Genomic DNA, 23,912 nt, shown 5'->3' with positions numbered 1-23,912 from the left:
ACTTTTTTAGTCTAGCCATTATCCATTAATAGATGGGAAAAGGGGAGAGAGCCGAAGAACACCAGCTAAATTTAGATTCTGGTACTAAAAAAGGCTGTTGTAAAGTTGGGAGTACGGTTGGGGTGTTTGCGTACAATGCCCACAATCTTACGACAATTGGAGCTAAATAGAAAATCTTACATCAGAATTAGATTCAGTAGGTCTTTTTAGTTTTTTTTAAAGATGAAAAGCTGAAAATCACAGACTATGGGTAAAGAGACATAAGGAATCGCATGGAACTCTCTAAATTTCTATTTTCTAATTTTGAAGCCTGGTTCAGACCTTTCTTTGTCCGAATCTTCAAAATCTAACATCAAACATAGATTCAGCATGTCTTTTTACCTAAAATCTGAAATTTCTAGATATTGAGCTCATCACGCCACAAAGTTAGGCGTACTGTACATTGGCTCATACGGTGTTTGCGTACAACATACGGAATTTTACGACAATTAAAGGTAAAACGCTGAAAACTTCAAAATAGATATAAAAAGACATGGGGAATCTCATGGTGACCTCGAAATTTCATGTTTTGGAGTCCAGTTTCGACCAGTTGTAATCAGACTTTCGGAGTTTTAACGTTACCGTAGGGTTATTTAGGTTTTCACGGTTTGGAGCCGGTTTTGTTCATCGTAGTTAGAATTTTGGGAATCTGACGTTACCATGAGATTCACCATGTCTTTTTTTCTCTATCTTGAGATTTTCAACTTTCAAACTCTTATTTTCGTAAGCTTAGATGTATTGTACGCATCAGAGTTGTTTGGGAAGTAAACTCGGAAGTTAGACGGAAGTGAGTTTTATTTCGACAATATGAAACGAACTTCAAAAATATGTAGTTAATATGTTGTATTGATGGTATTACTACCCTTCGAGCATAAAAAATTCCGAATTTTTTCTTATCCCCTACCGGTAGACCCGAAAAAGCAGCCGAATTTGAAACCCGGAAGTCGGAAGTCGGAAGTGAAGACTTTTTCAGGTCTACCGGTAGGGGATAAGAAAAATTTCGGAATTTTTTATGCTCGATGGGTAGCAATACAACATATTAACTACATATTTTTGAAGTTCGTTTCATATTGTCGAAATAAAACTCACTTCCGTCTAACTTCCGAGTTTACTTCCGAACAACTCTGGTACGCATACACCGAGTTAGTTTTGTACAGTACCCCCGTCGTTCTCGGTGTTTGCACACAATACATCAGATTTCAAGAGAATTTGGGCCAGAAAACTGAACTAAGGTAACCAGACATTCCTTTTCTCTGGTAACATCAAATTTTCAATTTTGACCCGTTTTATCCGTCTTCTAGCAATTTCCTTCAAAAAGTCAAAAAGTGCATTTCTCCGTTTCCTTTTATTCAAATGTCCTTTCCCCGACCATTTAGTCATCGTCCTCTCCCCAATATCATAGTGTCCGTTGGTTACAAATGCTCGAGCCCATCCCTCCCCTCTGACCTCCCCTTGTGTGAATAATTCAACTCATCCCCCCCCCCCCCCCCCCCGTTTTTCTTCTTTTTCAGTTTATGTCGCATCTTTTTTGGAAGCCAAAACGAGACATAAACGGCACGATGTCAAGGAAGCTCCTAATTTTTTCTTCTTCTTCTTTTTGTATAGCCGTTGTATAGAAAACCTGCAATTTTGGGGACTCCTAGATTGACATGGGAATGGTAGGTGTTTAGGATCAAGTTCCAGGATTAGATACGAATTCTGTGTCTTGTATAAGTGACTAGTATACTAGTAAAAAGAAGCAAAAAATAATTGGACCCACTTGGGATCGAACCCTGGTCGTGAGATCTCTGGTCAGACTTCTTACCAGTTGCGCCACGAGGGGAAAGTCGATTGGCGAAAGTCGAGTTAGTGATAAAACCTGTAGAAAGCGGAGGGAGAGCTCGCCGAATTACTTGTTGTTGTTAGGAAACCATTTTACGCGCGAAAATCATTTTTCCAAACTTTGATTTTGCTTTTCTCGAATACCAGGCCTCGAGGACTAAAACTGAATATATATTTGGAATCAGCGTTTTCTCAGCTTTCCAATGATATAGGTCACGTCCTATAACTCCACGGACATCTCGAGACCTTCTCTAGTGAGTACCGGGTGTCATGTTAGGTTCAGTTTCGGGTTTTTTCCTAATTTTCTAAAACCTGAGTTATACCATCTTTCATATTCAAAAAAGCAAAAACTAATGGGGCTCTTCCGGAATCGAACCCCGATCTTATTTCCCCCGGCCCATCCTCTTACCAGTTACACCACGGAGGTCAAAATCGGCCACGAGACTCGAAGGTTGTGATAAGGGCGTTCCTGTTGAAACTATTGTGGTGTGAATTTCAAAAAAATCTTGAAAGAATCCGATTGACTCCCTTCTTCTCCTACTCCCAACAACTACGCATTTCCCGAATAATAAATAATCCAGTAGGGAAGAAAGAGGGAACATGTACTTTTCTCTTCTCTCTCCCTTCTCATTTAATTGCTTCAACTTCTCGTTTTTTTCCTTTTTTTCTGTTCCAGGTGGAATATAATATATATTGATACATATCCTGGATAGATTCTTGTTGTTTATCTCTTTCAATATATTTTTTGTCTTCTTCTGTTCACACGTCACCGAATTTGTTATGTATTGACCTCCCTCCATCTATCTTATCCCTTTTTGAAAAAAGAAGAAGCATAGTCTTTTCTAGATCTTCTTTTCATTATTTTTCGGGGTGCTGCAATCGCGCTCTGCTGCACTTTTCACTCGGAATTTTGGCATAAAAAGATTCCGCGCATCTTTTTAACCCTATTTTGAAATTTGCAGATCGCTAGCTCAAGGTGTCGTAAAATTCGGTGTGCTGTACGCAAACACTATGTGGTCCAAGTACAGTACCTCTAACTTAACTGTGTGAATAGCTTAGGAGCTGAAAATCTCAAAGAAGCGAAAAGAGGACATGGTGAATCGCATCGATTCCCAAAATTCTGATTGCAACTGGTCAAAACCAGACTCCAATCATGAAAACATGAAATTTTGAGGTCACCATGAGATTCTCCATGTCTTTTTACCTCTATCCTGAAGTTTTCAGCATTTTAGCTCAAGGTGTCGTAAAATTCGGTGTACTGTACGCAAACACCGAGTGAGCCAAGGTACAGTACCCCCTAACTTTGCGGCGTGATGAGCTCGAGAGCTAGAAATTTTAGAATCCAGGTAAAAAGACATGCTGAATCGAATTCTGATGTTAGATTTTCAAGATTCTGACAACGAAGGGTCAAAATGGGGGTTCAAAAAAATTAGAGAAAAATTTAGACGGCACCGTGCGATTCCTTATATCTCTTTATCTGTAAATTTCAGTTTTTATCTCAAAATGTCTGAAAAACCAGGTGTACTGTACTTCGACACACTCAGTGCAAGAGTAGCAAGGGACACGGGCTACCAATGCAGCCGCGCTCTATTGACAAGAATGGTAAATTTTTTGCGTCATGATGAACATTAGAATTTATATAGCCGGTATAGTATGCACATAAGTTCGAATATTCATCATGACGAAATTAATGTGCTATTCTTGTCAATAGAGCGCGGCTGCATTGATATTCTAGGCTTTATCGTGAAGACAGGATAATCTCAAAATTTTGAATTTCAATCTATTTTGTGCGATAGAGCGCAATTGCTAGTCTCTATGAGGTTTTCAAGTGAAAAAGGCCATATAATCAGCCACTTTACCAAGAAGGCCTCTCTTCCAAAAAGATTTTAAAAAAATCTCTAATATAAAAAAAGCGTATTGTTTTGTATATGTTCCTCTTCAAAAGCTAGGAAAGACGAAGAAAGTCGATATGAAATATTCCATCTGAAATTCATAGATTCATTCATAGGTCGTCGTGTCCCCCGGTCCCTCAGCTGTCCCTTCTCCTCTCAACACTTTATCCCTTCTTCGTTGGGACCACCCCGCCTGTCACCAACTTTGATACAACTACTACTACTACTAGTCCATTTTCCTTATTTTCTTATTGTGGTGTGTAACTTCATTACCACTTTTTTCACCTGCCTTTTTGATCTGAGTTTCCCTTCAATTTCATTTATATATATATATGAATATGAGCACGACATCCGTCTTACAACCGCGCTCTACCGAAACCAAAGAAAATTGTATGGGAAATTGAGAGACTCAGAGAAAAAGAGACATTTTTCAAAGGGATTTCGGTGGAGCGCAGTTGTAAGAACTGTGCCGAGCTAATAGACAGCTGAAGATTCTGAATCCGATTTCTCTTCGAAAATTTTTTTTTCCAAAAATTTCAAATTTCAGCCACACCTCCTCGCCCGATCGGTCATGCTCGAGCGTCGATGAGCATCGTCTCCATTCTTTTCGTCATCATAATTCTGTGTCGTGACACTCATCAGATGTGGTGTCTCGATGGTTCGGATTGTGAAGCATCGGACACGTGTGCTCTGTGCGAGGGAGCAGCGTGTTTGAGAGTACAGAGGTGCGTCGAGGAAATTGGATTTTGGTTTTTTTATACTTGTCAACGGGCCGAAACGGGCCGGGTCGTAACTCGCGTCAAAATGAATATTATGAGCTGAAAATTATACCAAAATGTAGATCTCGGCGAGTTCAATGTCCGTGACCTACTACGGGCCGGATGTCTATTCGTTAATATGCCGCGGGCCGGGCTAGAATGGGTTTTTTGGTCATTTTCGCGTTTTTTGGCACTTTTTCCCGGCCCGCGGCATATTAACGAATAGCCATCCGGCCCGTAGTAGGTCACGGACATTGAACTCGCCGAGATCTACATTTTGGTACATTTTTCAGCTCATAATATTCATTTTGACGCGAGTTACGCGCCGGCCCGTGTCGGCCCGTTTCGGCCCGGTTGACAAGTATGGTTTTTTAGTCGTCAAATTTCCATTTTCCAGTTTTTCAAATAAAAAAATTGGAAAAAAACCGAAAAATTTGAAATTTTTGTGGAAAATAAGGCTGGAAATTGCCAAAATCATGAATTTTTAACAAAGTTTTCGCGAAAATTACAAAAAATTCCGAAAATTTGACTGAAAACTCAGAAATTTGAATTAGAACTTCCCGAGTTAGGACAGTTTTTGTTAATTTTTTTCGCAAAAAACACAAAAATTCTACATTTTCATCGGTTTCTGTCGCGAAAGAATTATGAAAAAGTGAAAATTCGGTGAAAACCACAGAAAATAGCCATTTTTTCTAGTTTTTCAATTGAAAAAAATGCGAAAAAACCACGAAATTTTACTGTTTTCCGGGTTTTTTCTCAAAAACATCAACGAAAACTCAAAATTTCCAAAAAATGTGTTGGTGAAACAACAAATATTCGAAGATTTTTCATTTGCGTAGTTTTTTTCGCATTTTTTTCGATTGAAAACTAGAAAAATAACTATTTTCTGTGGTTTTCACAACATTTTCAGTTCATCATTTTTTCGCGACAAAATAGAAAAAATGGCTATTTTTCGGGTTTTTTGGGGGAAAAAAAGCAAAAACTACTCCAAATCGAATTGGAACGAATCAGAATCATCTATTAAGATGTTCTGAATTGCACCAGGTCTGATACGGGCGGTTCTAAGTCGGGAAGTTTAAAAAAAACTTCGAATTTCCGAGTTTTTAGTCAAATTCCCGCAATTTTCTGTAATTTTCGCCGAAACTTTGCCAAAAACTCATTATGTTTGGCAAGACTGCTTTTTTTTCACAAAAAATCTTCGAAAAACTGAAAAATTGATTGGAACAGAGGAGTTCGAGGCGAATGATTTACATTGGTTTCTCTCGATTTTCCATAATTGTTACCTGAAAAATCAAATTTTTTCCTCAAAACTTCTAAAATTTCCAGAAATCAACCAGGCAAAGGCGTCACCGTGGCTCTCACCTGTCTTCCGCACGACTCACTGATCCACACCTACCATCCGGAAGGGTGCCGAACCGAACTCTCTTCTGGAGACAAGCTGTGCTTGTGCTCGGGAAGGGAATTTTGTAACACTTCATCGCGAACAGCTTCTGTTTTACTTGTATCACTACTTTTTCTTCTTAACTTTTGAAACTATAAATAGCTATGAAATTAATGGGAAATGAAAAAACAATTAATGGAAACTGAAAACTTTGTTACAGTTAAAAATGGAAATGGGAATGGGAAAAAGAAAAAACAAAATAGATAAAAAGAATCAATCGAGATACTTCGACATGAGCTCCTGCTTCTTCTGCTCTAATAACATCTCCTCGATATCCTGCTGAGTTGGAAGCAACACGTGTCGAATCGTCATCGGCCGCCCGTCCTCCCCGATCACCGTCGATTCCTGTGTCGCCAGATCGTCCTCATCCTCTTCTTCCACTTTATAGATATTCTCTGGAGCCTCAGCGTCAGCCTTCGCGTATTTCAGTTTCTCCGCTTGCTTCTCGGCAAACTCCTTGGCGACTCTCTCAACATTCTTCTCCTCGACAAGCTTCTCCAGTGGAATGAGCCGCCCATCCTCGTCATCCAGATAACCAAAGTAATGCGCATCGATATTCCTCATCAGATCTGCACGATGCCTTCGTTGCTCCTCGCCTTCTGTGCCTTTCTCGAATAGCTCACGGACACCGGGCAAGTCTTTCGCAGCACCAAAGTACTTATAGCCCCTGGAGTTGCCTGTCTCCCTTCCTATCGCGTCTAGCTCTTTTTGTGCATATTTTCTGAAAAATTGAAGTTAAACTTATACTTGCAAACCGTAGCTCGCTCAAAACGCAATATTATTAGAGCGACACGGTTCTCACAACCACGCTCTACCGAAACCGAAGGAAATAGTGTGCGAAATTGAGAGATTCAGAGAAAAATAGACATTTTTCAAGGGTGTTTCGGTGGAGCGCAGTTGTAACAACTGTGCCGTGCTAATATGGCCTGAAAATATACCAAAATGTTGATCTCAGCGAGATCTATGTCAGTGACCTACTACGATCGGTCAATAACGTGCCGCGGGCCGGGAAAAAGGGCCAAAAAAGCCCGGCCGCGGCACATTAACGGCCTGTAGTAATTTCAGTATTCTTTAAACTTTCTGATGCAATTTCATCATCATTTTGATATTTTCAGTCGAAAAAATAGGTTATTTTCAATAAAAAGCTGGGTTTTGTGCATTTAAACCACTAGAAACGTCGTTTTGGTCGTTTTTGTCTGATTTACTTTCAAAATGTCATGTTTTCAGTGGAGTTTTTTTTTCGAAAAAATGATTTCTGAACATTTTTCGATCCTCTTTGCTCTACTTGCAAATCAGACCGTAACTCGCTTAAAACTCAATATTATGAGCAGAAAAATATACCGAAATGTAGATCTCGGCGAGTTCTATGTCTGTGACCAGGAAAAAATGCCAAAAAATCGAAAATGGTTTTTAAAAAAACCATTCTAGGAGATAGAACTCGCCGAGATCTACATTTTGGTATATTTTTCAGACCACAATATTGCGTTTTAAGCTACATAAGGCCCACTTAAACCTACCGATAGTCTGTACCGCCCAACTCTCGAATCCGTTGCTCCCACGCGTGTTTCAATTTGATCAGCCGATTGATTTCATCGTTCAAATCACGAAGTTTGAACTCGCCGAGTCCCGGATTCTGAATCGCTGTGATTTTCTTCGAGGCGTCTCGAACGATTTCTCGTCGGAATCTCTCCGCATCTGACAAATTTCTGCAATCCTTCACATCGTGTGGTCTTCTGGCGATTGGACCCTGCAAAGAATTGATTAAAAATTCATAAAAATCAGTTTTAACAAGAAACTTACCCTCTCCTCCTCTTCTTTCATTCGCCGCCATCGCGCCAGAGCGGTCATCGCTTTTTCGGCATTTCTAGCCATTTTTGTGAGTTGAGATGGTTGTTTTTAGCTGAAATATCGAATTTTTGATTTTTAGAGAAGCGAAATGTACTAAAATTAAGAGAAAATAGCCTAGAAGGGGGATATTTCCGTTTCGAAAAGGGAATTAATTTGAAAAATAATTTACGCTAAACAGCACGCGGTGCGGAATAACGGAGTGTCGTACCAAGGAGGGAAAATTAATTTTTTGAAGCAATCGATCTGTCATAATTTTCTCGTCGATTTCAGTTTGTTTTGGTTTTTTCTCAGCTTTTTCGTTTAGTTTTCCTTTCGTTTTCAGCAAAATCACTTTGAAATCGGGGTTTTCTGAATTTTCTTATATATTTACTCGTTCCGACTTGCCATCGCTCATTTTCCGGCTTTCTTACATGTTAAAGCGATAAAAATCTTAATTTTGGTGAAAATCTAGAAAGAACATTAGGAAAATCATTATTTCTTCCGGCTATTCTCGCTGAAAAACTAAGAAACAGCGGGATTTCAAAACATGTCGTTTTTCAATCGAAGTATGTTAGCTAACAGAATAGCCGGAAGAAATAGTGATTTTCCTAATGTTCTTTCTAGATTTTCACCAAAATTGAGATTTTTATCGCTTTAATTTTCTATTTTAGTTGCCAGCGACCCATTTTCGTAGATATTTTTTTTTGTAGGATCTGACTTTGCATTTTTCCCCCAATTTTTTCAATTTTCGCCCTTTCCGGTCGAATTTATTTCAGTTTTTACGTTTCGCCTACCGTTTTTAATTTAGGTTTTGCCGAGTGTTTAGTTAGAGAGCTTCAAAATATTGATTATTATTTTTTCGCTGTTGCTTTTACTAAGTTTTTATTAGAGTTCCTCCCGGAAACCTTCTTCTCTGAATATAATAAAAGTATCTTCACAATTTTGAATGAATAATACATTTGCGCTCCAATACCAAAACGTTTAATTTGTAGCAGTGATTGATAATCATGTTTTTGTACGATTCGTAAGTATTCTCATAGAATCTATGAGAAAACGTTTTATTTTAATTTTTATTTTCCTTGTCGTTTTTATCCAACCTAACCTGGACCTAAGAAATTTGAAAAAAAAATTGTTATCCAGAGCAGTTCCGTTCAGGTTGTCCTCCAGTTTCACCTCCGATTTTCGCATTTTGTCACGCGCACGCCCACCCAGTCCACTAAAGCGCCAAACTTTTCTGCTTCCCACCTGTTTTTCGTGCGCCAGATCTATCTAGATTTCTACCGTCTCCTACAGTTTTCAGTCTTTTTTTGTCAAATGTCCATTCTCACAAGCTGTATCGTTGTGTTTTGCTTCAATGCTGTGCCAAACTCTATTTCTCTGCTCATCCAAAAGTTTCTTTGTTTTCTAGGAAATGTTTTCCGCTGAAATTCGTTTTCGCTCCTGTCTTTGCGTTTCGTTTGTTTACTTATCATTCTTATTGTTTATTTCCGTAATCTCTTACAACATTCAAATTTTTCAGAACCGACGCCAAACAGTTCTCGAAAGCCTGGAAGAAAAAGCCATGATGAGTGTATACAACAATCACTCTAGCTTTTTTTAAGTCGGAGATCCTCTTACGAGAGGTCTACGCACGCGTGTCCATAGGAACGACTCCGGATCAGTGGCTAGTCTACTGTTCCATGCGTTTAGGAGTAGGTTCTGTACGCCCAGAAAATACGCGAACTCTGTTCGCAAAGTCGGAGATCCTCTTACGGGAGGTCTTCGCACGCGTGCCCTCAGGAACGACTCCGGATCAGTGGCTAGTCTACTGTTCCATGCGTTTAGGAGTAGGTTCTGTACGCCCAGAAAATACGCGAACTCTGTTCGCAAAGTCGGAGATCCTCTTACGGGAGGTCTTCACACGCGTGCCCTTAGGAACGACTCCGGATCAGTGGCTAGTCTACTGTTCCATGCGTTTAGGAGTAGGTTCTGTACGCCCAGAAAATACGCGAACTCTGTTCGCAAAGTCGGAGATCCTCTTACGGGAGGTCTTCGCACGCGTGCCCTCAGGAACGACTCCGGATCAGTGGCTAGTCTACTGTTCCATGCGTTTAGGAGTAGGTTCTGTACGCCCAGAAAATACGCGAACTCTGTTCGCAAAGTCGGAGATCCTCTTACGGGAGGTCTTCGCACGCGTGCCCTCAGGAACGACTCCGGATCAGTGGCTAGTCTACTGTTCCATGCGTTTAGGAGTAGGTTCTGTACGCCCAGAAAATACGCGAACTCTGTTCGCAATGTCGGAGATCCTCTTACGGGAGGTCTTCGCACGCGTGCCCTCAGGAACGACTCCGGATCAGTGGCTAGTCTACTGTTCCATGCGTTTAGGAGTAGGTTCTGTACGCCCAGAAAATACGCGAACTCTGTTCGCAATGTCGGAGATCCTCTTACGGGAGGTCTTCACACGCGTGCCCTTAGGAACGACTCCGGATCAGTGGCTAGTCTACTGTTCCATGCGTTTAGGAGTAGGTTCTGTACGCCCAGAAAATACGCGAACTCTGTTCGCAAAGTCGGAGATCCTCTTACGGGAGGTCTTCGCACGCGTGCCCTCAGGAACGACTCCGGATCAGTGGCTAGTCTACTGTTCCATGCGTTTAGGAGTAGGTTCTGTACGCCCAGAAAATACGCGAACTCTGTTCGCAAAGTCGGAGATCCTCTTACGGGAGGTCTTCGCACGCGTGCCCTTAGGAACGACTCCGGATCAGTGGCTAGTCTACTGTTCCATGCGTTTAGGAGTAGGTTCTGTACGCCCAGAAAATACGCGAACTCTGTTCGCAATGTCGGAGATCCTCTTACGGGAGGTCTTCACACGCGTGCCCTTAGGAACGACTCCGGATCAGTGGCTAGTTTACTGTTCCATGCGTTTAGGAGTAGGTTCTGCTATTCGCGATGATTACATCCACGCGGTGAGACAGAATGATCCGGTGATTAAGTTTATGAGCGAATAGTATTCCAAATTTTTTTTATTTTCTGTAAGAGTTTTTTGTGAGTTCCGAAATCAAACAGTTTTTTTTTGGTAATTTCGTTCATTTTACAGAAAAATTCGCTTAGTGGACAACGATGGACAGCAGCAGGCAGAGAACAACGAGGACTTTTCCACTTTCATTGCAATGGATTTTCGACTAATTTCTAATTTTTATTTTCTGTATTATTTTCTATATTTTTTTTGATTGTAAAACTCTTGTTTTTTATTTGAATAAATTTACTATTTCTTTTTTACCTAAAGAATTTTCGAATGTTATAGCTAATCTGACTTATGCCGCGTCTAATTAGATTAATATTCAGATGCCTGAGAAATTACTAAAATTTGAAAATTTGAAAACAAAATTCCGTTCAAAAGACGGGCCGAAAGTTTTGAAAAAAGCCCAGCCCGGGCCTTGACATGTAAGATTTTTTATAGTGAGTAATCTGACTAGCACAGGGGTGCGCGACGCAAGGTCTCTTAAACACGCTCCGTCGCTCAGCTATTGGCACGGTGCCAAAAACAGACTTGGCTGAGTGCCAAGTTCAAGTTTAACGTGTGTTTGTCGTATCTTTCAATGAAAAACGCGACGCACACGCAACGCGACTCGGCCGGTAAATTCAAAACTTTTCGTTGCGAACCTTACGTCTCGCACCCCTGTGGACTAGCGGAAATTGAAAACAATTGAAAATTAGAGGGAATTTATACGATAGAGATGTTTCGAGAAAAATGCATTCTAATTATTAGACAGTGTTCATTATGTTGCCGGAAACCAGACTTGTCACGGGCCGGGCCAAAATCAGGAAAAATCTCGGCCCGTTTTTTCAAAACATTTTTTGTTTTTCAACATTTTTTTTTGGAAATTTTTGGAAATTTTTTTTTTTTTGAAAAAAGTATAGTTTTCGAATAAACATTTAAAATTGAATCAAAACTTGAATGTGTATGATAACTTAAGCATTTTTACTCTTTTTTTCGAAAAATTTCAAAAAAAAATTGGTAAAAATGGTACCCATTTTTGAATCCGGGCCGACCGGGCCGGGCCGGGCCAAGAGAAATTTCGGCCCGGCCCGGCCCGGCCCGGCCCGATTTTTGACAAGTCTGCCGGAAACAAGCTGTAACAGGGAAATATACAAAAAAAAGCGTTTCTATTAGAACGCTGGAAGATTCGCTGCAATAGAACATGGCCGTGTACTAGATTGATCCGTTTCCACTGATTTACATTTCAAAAACTGTCATATTGATTTCAAACATTGCCAAATTTATTTCAAACATTCTGACATCTCATACTATCCAGAGGTATATGTTCTCCTAACCACACTGCCCACTCTCCTGCGCCAACTCCAGATTCTTTGCAGAACGAAACCGTCTCCATTCCACCATAATTCCCTTCAGACGTGATACCACCGGTTAACAAGTATCTTGCTGATGTTCCAGATGGACATGAGAGAATTGTCCTGGAATTAAAAAAAACTGTTTTAACGAATGGAAAAGGTTTTTTTATTACCAGCAAGTGTCATCCTCAGTGTTATAAACCCAGTACTCGGGGTCAATTGGGCCTAATGTATAGCTTACGCCTACGTCAGAGGCAGTAGCACACCAATTTGAAGGACTTGGAATACCAGTACCTTGGCACGTGCTGTCGTACACTTTTGCACATGTTTTGCAAGCTTAAAAATATGAGAAATTATTATTTTACACTAACTAGAGAAGGTCATGAACTCAGTTTGGAGTTATGGGACCTGACCTATATCATTGGAAAGCTGAAATCACGCTGATTTCAAATATGTACTCAGTTTTTTCCCTCGAGGTCTGGTATTCGAGAAAAACAGAGTCAAAGTTTGAAAACGCAAAAAATTTTGCAATATTTTGCAACTAATTATTGTAACATTCTGAAAACCTAACCGAATTCCGGGATTTAAGGACATCCAGACATTCTGACACACCGACAGCCAGATAAATTCAAAATTTGTGTTTTTGGTGCATCCGTAGGCTCAAAAATCTTATTTCAACGAAATTTTTTTTAGATTGAAATTTTTTCCTTTTTTTTCAAATCCTTCTAACTCTCTGAAAACTTTAAGAAAATCTTAAGCTACTTATTAATGCAATTATTGAAGGTCATAACTTGGTTTTTCAAATAAACTACGTTTTAAGGTACACGGAGCCCTTGGGCTCAAGCCTCAGGCCTAAAAAGGTAATACTGCGTCAATTTTCAGAATTGTGACCTTGTTTTTCTCGGATACCAGGCCTCGAGGGTAAAAACTGAATATATATTTGGAATCAGCGTTTTCTCAGCTTTCCAACGAGATAGGTCACATCCCAAAACTCCAAATTGTCTCAATGATCTTCCCTAGTAAATTATCATACTTACGATAAGGGTCCACATTTTGAGTTGGGATACATGCTTTGCTAAGTTGTACAAGCACCAGGCAAATTAAGAAATACGAAATCATTGGAACAGGAAAAATTAGTGATCAGAAGCAATTAATCACCTGTCTAGGTTGTTTTATATGTGGATTTTCGGAGGTGGATGGAGGGAGAATCCTGTTTTTTGTTATTTATCCATTTTGATGACTTCATTTTTGTTTTCAGAGAACAACTTTTTTTTTCTGATTTTCAGATTTGCAGACTAATTTGAATTACCAATTAGTATTTGACAAGATTTTCAAAAAACCTAATTTTTTCTGATAACAGTTTTGTCAAACTACACTTTTCTCCCCGGGATTAGATAATAATGATTACGTAAGAGATAATATCCTGTTTATGGGCGGTAATTAGTTGCAGAGGATGCTTCCTCCAAAACAAAATATCATGTTTTGTGGATCACAAAAAATCACAAAATGTATTCACTTAGAGAGAATTATGAGGCAGGGAAAGAAACGGTGGGATAATTGGCTTAATCGGTTTGCCTATGCTTGAAATAAACTTTTTGAAAACGATCTGCTCGGTTGCGAATCTGTGAAAAATAGACCGAATTTAATGAGCTGTGACTTTGTCAAAAGTTGTTCAAATTGTTTCAAATTTAGTTATTTGTAACAAGCAAACCTATATCTCCATTTTAGTCGTTCACAACTTTTTGATTGCGATTCTAGGTTTTGAGATACAGAGCATCAAAGATGGGTATCTTGAACCGAGGTGAGACGCAGAGAAGGCAGACGCTCTCGTTTCTCTGCGTCTCTTCCTCTTCTCAGTTCCAGGAAGGTAACTTCAATGCCGTGTATCTCGAAAGCGTGAAGAGCTCTCAAAAAACTTTCAACTACAAAAATGAAGATTGAGATGTGATCTACAAAATTCATGTAAATTTAAGTTAACTTGATTTGATAGGAAAGAGTTAGGAACTCTCAAAAGTGGTTTTTTTTAAACAGAAAAGTCGTTTCATTCAGAAATAGAAGTAAACCAGAAAACTAAACACTAATGTTGAAATGACATGGCTCTAGATGCGAATCTAGTCTTCTTGTCATCTGTCTTTGTCATTGAATCCGTGGAGAGGGGAACTGCATTCAATCCGAACGGTAAGCTCTGTCGTCGAAGAAATACTTCAGGCTGATGAGCAGGTGGCTCACAAATTGACTCTTGTGAAGACTGTTCACGGTCCTCGACTTCTGAAAGGTCTTCACAGTTCTTACAACTGCGCTCCACCGAAACCCCTCTCTTTTTCTCCGAGTCTCTCAATTTCACACACAATTTTCGGTAGAGCGCTGTTGTAAGATCCGATCTGTGACCTACCCGGCTCAATCTCACTCAACGCGGGCGCCGGCTGAAAATTGATTCTGCTCAGAATCGAATGACGATGACGTGTATGTCCTGGAGGTGTCGATGGTACAGTCAGTGTAATCTCGTTTTCATTTTTTCCCTGATCCCCTTGATCTGGTTGTGATGGTGGAGCGAGGGCTGGTGGGATTGCTTCGCTGGAAGGAAAAGACTCGGATAATCTCCTACCTAGACAAGGTAGTTTCTAAGCTTTTTTGTTGTTTTTTTTAATGTTTTGTAGTGGGATAATAATAGTTCCGTCTTCCAGACAAATGACTCACCGGAGATAACGAATGAAGGTGTGGCGGGAGGCTTTGCTATTTTTGGCGTAGAAAGGGCATCGATAGAAGAGGCCAGCGGAGCAGAGCGAGAGGATTAGGAAGAATACTGGAATAGACAAAAAAGTTATAACTTTCCAGAATCTTACTGGACCCAAAAATAATTTGATTTTCCTAGTTTTCTGGCATATTTCTGGTGCAGAGATATAAAGGTTTAAATGTTACATTTTGGTCACTATAGTGAAAAATTGGTCAACTTTGAGAGGTTGTAACTCTTTCACCTAATATCCCATCGTTTTCAAACCTAGTCAGGTGTATAGATCAACTCTAGGGGTATATTTTTGTAATTGTTTGTTTTTTCATTCCTTCACACGCTTTTGAGATACGCGCCTTTAAACTTAAGTGGAGGGAGAGGAAGAGAGGGGAGACGCAGAGAAACGAGAGCATCTGCCTTCTCTGCGTCTCTTGGGTACAATAACAAGTCTTTTAGGACGTGCATCTCAAAAGCGTGAACAGCTATCAAAAAGTTGTCAACTAGAAAAATAAATCTCGTAATTTGTTTGTTATACAAAAACTAAAAACTTACCTATAAAAGACCCATTCAGTGCAAAAAATCCGATTAACATAATCTGACTTGACGAGAGCGCATCTCTCCCGTAACGGTACGAGGTATGAGGGGTGCGGGGCTGAAATTCAAATTTCTGAAATTTTTTTTTGAATTTTTCTGAAAACCCACATTTATAAAAGTGCAACTCGACTCATCCTCCCCACAAGTATCATACCCGTCACATTCTAATTCTGTAGAGAAACAGTATTTGGAGCAGTCTGAAACAATAAATGGAGTGAGCTTATTTGGTTTTTTGGGTTACTGTAACAAAGACTATAATCTGGACATCTCAGGGTGTCGTAGGAAAAGCAATCTTTGGGATTTGAGAATAATAGAATTGAGCGGAAATTCAAATTCATTGGGATGATCAACCAGATGGGTGTCTTCATTAGTTGGTAGCCCTGGAAATAGTAAATCTTGGAATTAGTTCAGTAGAGCGCAGATGCCATACCTTCGGTTTACTATCCACTATGAACTGCATGTCACTGTTCCTCACGATAATATCATTTGGATTTCTGGGTCTTCTATGAGAAAACATTAGGAAATTAGTGATAGAAACCAATAGCAAATCTCCGGTAGAGCTGTGAATTTCAATCTCACAAACTTCTGAAGCCTCCTCTTTTTCGACGGATAGATAGTCATCGGTTGGGATGACGAGGAGGTCATCGACGAATGCTCTGGAAATTTCCAGACTGGAATTATAATATAGCAAATTTCAAGAGCTTTATTTTTGTAGTTGATAACTTTTTGATAACGTTTCACGTTTTCGAGATATGCGCCTTCAAACATGGGATGGCATAGAGAAGAGGAGGAGAGAGAGTGCAGAGAAGCGGGAGTGACTGCTTTCACTGCGTCTCCCCCTCGGTCTTTCTCTTGACGCTCATGTTTGAAGGGGCATATCTCAAAATCGTGAATAGCTATCAAAAAGTTGTCAACTACAAAAATGTAGAGCATAAAGTTTTACACATTTTACTAGTTGACAACTGTTTGATAGCTGTTTTGGGCTATGAGATAAATGGCTTCAAAGCCGAGCGATAGAAATAGAGACGCAGAGAAGTCAGACACTCTAGCCTCTCCGCGTCTCTTCACAATGAATTCTTACTTTTTAAACGGACAATATGAGTCCAAACTCCAAGTAAAAATAGTCAATAAAAATATTCCCCGCAGCATTCCGCTCCTAAAAGCAAAAAGAATAAAAATGACGCAACGCTATGAAAAAATAAGAAAAAGGTGAAGAGCAACTTGAGAAAATCATCAATTCGGAAAGCACTCCGGATGCCTTTTTCAATAAGCACGGGGGTGTCACAACTCAAAGTTCGTTTTATTTTTCTTCCGCAGGGAGTTTCAGATTTTTTGCGGAAAATCACATCATAGTGAGATCTGGAAATAGTTGATGCCCTACATGGAAATGAATAATCTGAAAATATGTTTACAAGATACAGTAGCCATTTGTGCAGAGAAAACCTGAATGGTGAATTTGAAACAGTAATCTTCTTTTTTCATTTCTCCTAATTTAGTACGGTAAAAGGTATTTACGGTACTTTCTTACGGTAACGGTACTTACGGTAGTTACGGTAGTTACGGTAGTTACGGTATTTTTGGTACTTTCAATAGCCAAACTGTCCGGTGTTTGCTCTCACTATCAACGGGTTGAGCACCGAATTTATAGAAACCCAAAATCTTTCCAACAGTTGGTCCCCCTGAACTTGGCTTCCCTAAAAACAAATAAATAATAAGAATGATCGTTTAATAGGGAGTGATGACTGATAATCTTCTAGACAAGTTTACAAGCGGATCAAAAAGTTGAATAAGAAACTTTTATTTGTGTTTGTCAACTGATTGGAATCATAGTAAAGACTCCTGGAATTCTAGGTGAGTCACACACGTTCTAGGGGAAGTGAGTCATGGTGTCAGAGGTTGCTTGCTTAAAATAAGCTTTGTGTATGGCTCACTTCCAAAAAATAAGTTTGCAAAAGCGTCTGGATTCGTTGTACTCTATTTTCGCAGAGTTACAGTACCATTCAGTAAGATATACAATTTGGCCTTTTCCGTTGAAAATGACCAACTTTGAGAGGGTTCTACGGTATCACTGATTTTCCCACAAAGTAAATTATGTATAAACTATACATATCAAAAGTAGAGTTTATTTTTGTAGTTTGCAACTTTTCTGTACAGACTCTCCCTAGCAAGTCACCAATCGACAAAGTAATTTTTCCCCCATTTCACTGGAAAGTAGAGTGATTTTTGAGCTGTCCCCTTAAAATAACCATAACTCTGTAGGGAGAGCCCGTACCAACAAGTTTTCAATTACAAAAATGAAGCTCTTCTTTTGATCTGTTTGATCCATAAAGCATTTAATTTGTGGGAGAAATTGTGCTACTATGTCACACTCTCGAATTTTAGTGCATTTTCAACTGAAAAAGGCTAAATATGATTTATTTTTATCTCATCTTCTCATCTCTGCAATCGATGTGACCATTTTCGTTTATCCCAGTTAGCAATTGCCCAATTGACTTTTAGTTGCCAGGGAAGCTAGGGAGTATACAGGTAAAGAAACACTTATTCTTTTAAATGCATCGTTTTCAGTCCCTCCATTCCAAACTTCGTTCTCTTTCATACCCCCGTGCAGGTGGAGAAATAACACTCACCAACGAATGCGGAAGGTGTTGACTAATTGATGAGTGAAACAGGGAAGTTATTCTGAAAACTTTCTTACACTACTTCCCCTTGCAGTCAGAATAACAAAAGTTTTCTAGTTCGATACAAAATATGATGTGGTTCCAATATCAGACAGACCAATGTAAATATGGGTTGTGCAAATTATAAATTATATATTTTGATATCAGATTTATTCATTTTTTTGCAAGAAAAGTTCAGAAAGTTGGTTAAAATGATATTATTTGACCTTCACTGGTAATCGAAAAAACTTTACAAAACTCACGGACGCTCTTAAATAGGGTTACTTATAGATTACAAAGGAAGGAACTGATTTCAGGAAAATAGAAATTTTCAGTTTCCAACAAACACCCATTTAATTTGATGAGATTTCAGTTTCTCTCTAATTTACAATGTTGCTAATTCGATTATAAATAAGACGACATGAACTTATGTGACTAGAAATAGTAACAAATAGAGTACTGGGGGTTTTTTTTGAAAGTCTGGGAATAATAGGGTTGATTGGAACTCCGATAGTAACGAAATGTTTCGAAAGCTTTCGAATTTTTTCGAAAAATTTTAAAACTTACTGCTGTGTCTCGATGAAGGAAACCAACAAGATGTTTCCTATAAAAATGTATTTTTTAACCTAAAAATTGTCTAAAAATGGATGACTAAATCTTTAAAAAAAGAAAAGACTAAAGAAGCCACCAAAACAAATGAACAAGATCACTAAAATTGTGGGCTCTTACTGTTGTCAACTTTGGAGCTTCCTAGAATTACTCATAGAAAGTCCAGGGCTATATTTTTGTAATTGACAAGTTTTTGATAGCGATTCTGGGTTTTGAGATATGCGCCTTTAAAGTTAGGTATTTGATAGCGGGAGAGCGTGAGAGAGCGCAGAGAAGTCAGACACTCTCGCTTCTCTGTACTCTCCCTTATCCATATTTAGAGCCGCATATCTCGAAAGCTTCAATAGCTATCAAAAAGCTGTCAACTACAAAAGTGAAGCCCTGGCCTTTTTCTATACAGACGTACCAAAATGTATGAAATTTGACCACCGTGAATAATTCTAGGAAGCTCAAAAGTTGACAACTGTTAGAGTCCACAATTTTAAAGATCTTCTTCTTTTGTTTTGGTGGTTTCTTTAATCTTTTCCTTTGTTAAGATATAGTCATCGATTTCTACCTTTTCGGTTTTAGAAAATACCAGAATTTTGTAAAAATGAAGCAATCCCTAGCATTGTTAAACAACCTGAAATTTTCCGTCATCCAATATCCCCATATCTCCCAAACCAGCTCGCTAAAGTTAGTAAAAACAAACTTCCAGATTTGCTAAACACCTATTTACAAAACTTTGGAGTCATGGGGCCCATTCCGTGACGTTTCTGCAAATCTGATCTGTTTTGAGTCCCCCAAATTGTTTCTTTAGTCAATTCTGCCCTATTTTCTTTCTCTTGTGTTCTAAGTATGACCTGAAGAATTGAAGTTTGATCAGCGATTCCAACTTTTCCAAGTTTATTTTAATTGCAAGAGGACACACCCAACCAGATAGTCCTAATTTTTTGGAATCCCCCTTCATTGTCTAGACATAAGGCATAAAAAGAGAACGAGAGCATTGATAGTGTTGCAGAAGGAACTATGATCCGGTTCTTTCCCTTTGCAACCTCTTCGCCAAACTACTGAAACTCGTCACTGAACATTCTTTCAGATAGATTCGTCATTATTCGATCACCCCTCGACACCCTGCAAGAAATGGTTATCCAGAAAACACTTTTTATTTTCTCCAAATCTTATCTCTTTCGTCACTGCGATAGTGTTTCCATATTAAACTATTCAAATGGAAATCCCTCGCACCTTTTAACGGATTAATTGCATTGAATACGCATTAAATCCCTTTGACATTATTATCAATAGATGGTTAATGGTTGAAGTTATTTTGAGAAAAAGAAAAGATTAGTGCAGAGAGAGGAGTGTGAAACCTTCGAGGCTATTTTCAGAATGTTAACTTGGTCGTGGGAGAAAGGAGAATCGACACAGGAAACATATTAATGGGAAATTGATCGCTTATGGAGTTATGAGTTATTAATAGGAAAAGGAATGTTTCGTCTTGAAATAGATATATCTGATCTGTGGCTTAGACCTTCAGTAAATTTATTTTTGATCTTCGATCTCGAGGTTTTATTCGGATTCGGGTTATTAGCCTATACAGCTTTTGGGCTTTTGGGCTTTGGCTTATTAGACGATTGCGGGTTGGCAATTTGGCTATACGGGCTTTCAATCTACTTCGCATCCCATTTCTGTAGAACTTCGGTCTTCAGGTCTTTTAAATATTCTGTCTATCAACTATTCGAAATTTAACATTTTTGGAATTTAGCTTATACATTTAGGTTTTTTTTAGGTTTTTAGTTTTTTTAATGGTTTTTTTCTTTTAGGGTTTTTAACGATTTTTAGGTTTTTAAATGTATTTTTAATGGTTTTTAAAGATTTTTTTAGGTTTGGTTATTTTGTAATTCTTTTGAGGTTTTTACCATTCAAATTTTTCGACCTTCCACTTTATCGACCTAGGTGTCGTCCGTCTTTAGAGTTGAGACTTTGGCTCAATGGTCTTTCCAGCTAAACTTACCAGGCTCGTAACTTTTTTCAAAGTAAAATTTTATATCTAGGTCTTCCAGGGGAAAGTGACGACCTATTAATTTGGTCAGAACCACTTTTTCAAAAGGTTTACTGTCTCTAGATTAACCCGCTCAAAAATGAAGGCCTGAAGTAATTCTAAGGCCTCTAGGCTGTCAGGCCTTCCACATTTTAGGATTCTCACTTTCAAAGTTCTTTCATCTCTCAGACCTTCTTGATTTTTCATTCATTGTCAGCTCCAGGGATCAGCGAAATTCCTCTTTACGCCTTCCTCTTAACTCTGGTCAGATCTCTGATACCTCCACGAATTTCATCCAAATTTTCTTTCCAAATCAGAAAAAAAGAATACAATATGAAAACAATGCACTGAAAATCTCAAAAATTGTGGGTGAAAGACTTTTGTTTTGTTTTTTCTCGAATATTCTCCCCCACCATAGTCCACCATTTCCTGGAATCGTCTCCCGAGACAACCGAACACACATCAGAATACGATACTTGGAATTCGTGAGAATTGAAGAAATTGTGAACAAAGTGTAGTTAAAGTTTTTTTTTTGAAAATCTAAATGGAAAAGAGTCTCATTATAAAGTTGTCCCATAAGTGCCTTCACAAGGTGAATTGCCACTTTACCCAAATCAATGTGACCTCCCTTGATGGGAGAAGAAGTGTGAGTGTCTAGCCTTTCGGGTTCCGGGGTGTTCCAAAAAAGTGTGCCCTCTTGAAATTTGATGAGGAGTTTTCTGAAACTGATGTCATTTCGAAGTGTGGTGAGAACTGGTTCGTAGGGAGAATTTGGTTTTTTACATACTTGTCAAGGCCCGCAGGTACTTCGCGCAAAATTTCAAATTCAAATTTTTGACTATCATTCAGAATTAGAGGAAATTCTGAAAATCCCATTTTCTATGAAGAATTGAAAAAATTTGAAAAAAAATTGGTTAATTATTTAAGGTCAGTAAGTTTTTTAAAGATTTGAAGTGTTCCAGACCTAATAGTACTGCAAGGCGCATGTTGTGCTAAAACTATGAAAAGCTGGAAACCACGATTTTCTCATTCAGAGCTTGTATAAGACTCGTCCAATTTTCTGAAACAGATGTTTGACCCGGAGAGTGCCCAAAGCTTGATCAAGGGTTGCTCACGATAAGCTTCTTGCTGAATCTTGCCGAAGGTCAATCGTCCAAAAATCCAAACCTTGACCTCATTTTTTTCGAATACCAGGCGTCGAGGGCAAAAACTGAATATATATTTGAAATCAGCGTGATTTCAGCTTTCCAATAATATAGGTCACGTCCCATATCTCCCCGATCACTCGAAAGCTTTCTCTAGTAAGTCTTGCCCAAAAACTTTTTCAAGGTTTTTTCAGGTATGCTCAAATTTTATCCAACTTTTCCCCAAAAGGCTACCATATCCCTTTCCCTTCCCAAAGTTCTCCCACTGCTCCCTTTTCTCCAATTTCCCTATCAAAATAGCGCAAATTCTTGATCTTCTGAAATTAGCCTAAAAAGGTTCCCACACAAAACATTTTCCTTCCTCTAATTTCAATTTCTATGAGAACTTTTTATTTATTCCAAATATTTCTGTGCTATTCTAGGAATCTTTTCCAGGGTTTTTTCCGGGAATCAAAAAACCCAAAAAACCATTTGATCCCTTAATAATTGAATAAAATATTCCAAATGTGTCATTCCTGGTACCTGATCTACCTTCACGTCATCCCTGTCATCTATTAGCTGAACGTTTTTTCTCTCTTCTCGCCCAATCGGTGTCGAAGCCTGTACAATCACAAAGCCACGTGACCTTTTCTCCCCCAAACAAAAAGAAATTCTCAACATTCTTTGGTCACCTCTCATTTTATTTCATTTCATTCTACTATCTCTTTCCGGTCACTCGTTCACAATCATTTGTTGTCTTAAGGCAACCCACTCAAATAACTTTTTTTTTGTCGCCTTTTGTCTCTTCTTTAAAGAAAAATGAGTCAGTTCATTATATTTCGAAATAAGAACCTTTCTAGACTCTTCTCTATAACATTTTGTATTTCTTGTCGTTGTGAATAAACAAAAAATTTGGAGGGTAGTAAACAAACAACACAAAGTTCTAAGCCCCCTTACCAACGATCAAAATTTGAAATTTTCGAATCAAAGGACACAAGAAACACGGAAGTCGGCTTCAGAAGAACTTCCGGTGAGCATTTATTGAAATTTTGAAATTTTCAACCTGAGCTAGACCAGAGCACACAAATTTTGCAGGTCCCTCTCTCCTCTCCATTCCGCTCCAAAAGGTTTTTTCTTTCCAATTCGTTTTCATTTTCTAATCCACTTGTTATTATCAGTATTAGAAAAGTGACAAGATGTGCGTAGACACCCACGTCGACCTCCTGAATGAATACAATTGGCTAAAATTAGAAGAATTGGAAAAAGAAAAGGTTCGAGACAGGACGGAAGGAAGAAAAAATAGAGACCATTGAATGGTGGGTGGTGGAAGAAGAACAAGAATAGAAAAAGGTTGAAAAGATAAAAATGGATGACTAAAACTTAAAAAAGAAAAGATTAAAGAAGCCACTAAAACAAAAGAACAAGATCTTTAAAATTGTGGGATCTTACTGTTGTTAACTTTGGAGCTTCCTAGAATTACTCATAGTGGTCAGATTTTTAAAATTTTGATACGGCTGTATAGAAAAAGTCCAGGGCTACATTTTTGTAGTTGACATCTTTTTGATAGCGATTCTAGGTTTTAAGATACAAAGCTTGAAAAAGAGGATGCCTAGAGACAGAGAGAGAGTAAGCGCAGAGAAGTGAGACAGTCTAGCTTCTCTGTGCTCTCTCCACCACCAGATGAATTTTAGGTATCTTTGAAGGCGTGTATCTCGAAAGGTTAAAGAGATATCAAAAAAGTGTCAACTAGAAAAATTAAGATCTAGGTTAGATCTACAAGCTGACATAAAATTTGAAAAACTCAGAAGCACATTTCACCAAGTTGTGGAGGTTCAAATTTGGCCCATCTTAAGAAATGTCTCTCAAAATCTAGACAAGCTATACAAAAGGTGTCAACTGCAAAAATCAAGTGTTAAGTTAGATCTATATGAAAAATAAGTAAAATTTGAAATTAAAGGATATTTTGAGAACTGTAACACTTTTAAAAATTGAGAGATTGGTTTTTACTCTCAAACCGGGGTCTTAGATTAGAAATTGCACAAAAAATGTTTATGACTAAAAAATACCGCCAAA

The 23,912-nt window shown here is 38.6% G+C and overlaps 4 protein-coding genes across 4 annotated transcripts; 1 reads left to right on the top strand and 3 right to left on the bottom strand.

The window, feature by feature from the left end:
* Positions 1–4,394: 4,394 nt before the first annotated feature.
* GCK72_016534 (uncharacterized protein) lies at positions 4,395–6,041 on the top strand (the record flags this gene model as incomplete). The annotated part of the gene is made up of 2 exons (XM_003100329.2): positions 4,395–4,477; positions 5,837–6,041. 2 exons carry the CDS (start codon positions 4,395–4,397, stop codon positions 6,039–6,041), a joined length of 288 nt encoding a protein of 95 aa, XP_003100377.2.
* Positions 6,042–6,164: 123 nt separating this feature from the next.
* Positions 6,165–7,823, bottom strand: GCK72_016533 (uncharacterized protein; the record flags this gene model as incomplete). The annotated part of the gene is made up of 3 exons (XM_003100388.2): positions 6,165–6,672; positions 7,469–7,698; positions 7,752–7,823. The coding sequence occupies 3 exons, from the start codon at positions 7,821–7,823 to the stop codon at positions 6,165–6,167; spliced, it is 810 nt and encodes a 269-aa protein (XP_003100436.1).
* Positions 7,824–12,040: 4,217 nt separating this feature from the next.
* On the bottom strand, positions 12,041–13,226 carry GCK72_016532 (uncharacterized protein; the record flags this gene model as incomplete). The annotated part of the gene is made up of 3 exons (XM_053731553.1): positions 12,041–12,230; positions 12,281–12,443; positions 13,145–13,226. The coding sequence occupies 3 exons, from the start codon at positions 13,224–13,226 to the stop codon at positions 12,041–12,043; spliced, it is 435 nt and encodes a 144-aa protein (XP_053580466.1).
* A 958-nt stretch (positions 13,227–14,184) lies between these two features.
* Positions 14,185–16,578, bottom strand: GCK72_016531 (uncharacterized protein; the record flags this gene model as incomplete). Its single annotated transcript, XM_053731552.1, has 8 exons — positions 14,185–14,375; positions 14,500–14,681; positions 14,805–14,910; positions 15,388–15,487; positions 15,538–15,626; positions 15,671–15,809; positions 15,860–16,100; positions 16,511–16,578. 8 exons carry the CDS (start codon positions 16,576–16,578, stop codon positions 14,185–14,187), a joined length of 1,116 nt encoding a protein of 371 aa, XP_053580465.1.
* Positions 16,579–23,912: the final 7,334 nt, after the last annotated feature.

Source organism: Caenorhabditis remanei, chromosome V (assembly GCF_010183535.1).
Source record: "Caenorhabditis remanei strain PX506 chromosome V, whole genome shotgun sequence".
Classification (NCBI taxonomy): domain Eukaryota; kingdom Metazoa; phylum Nematoda; class Chromadorea; order Rhabditida; family Rhabditidae; genus Caenorhabditis; species Caenorhabditis remanei.
The sequence above is the reverse complement of the archived record's forward strand: the minus strand, read 5'-3'. Positions and strand labels throughout refer to the sequence as shown.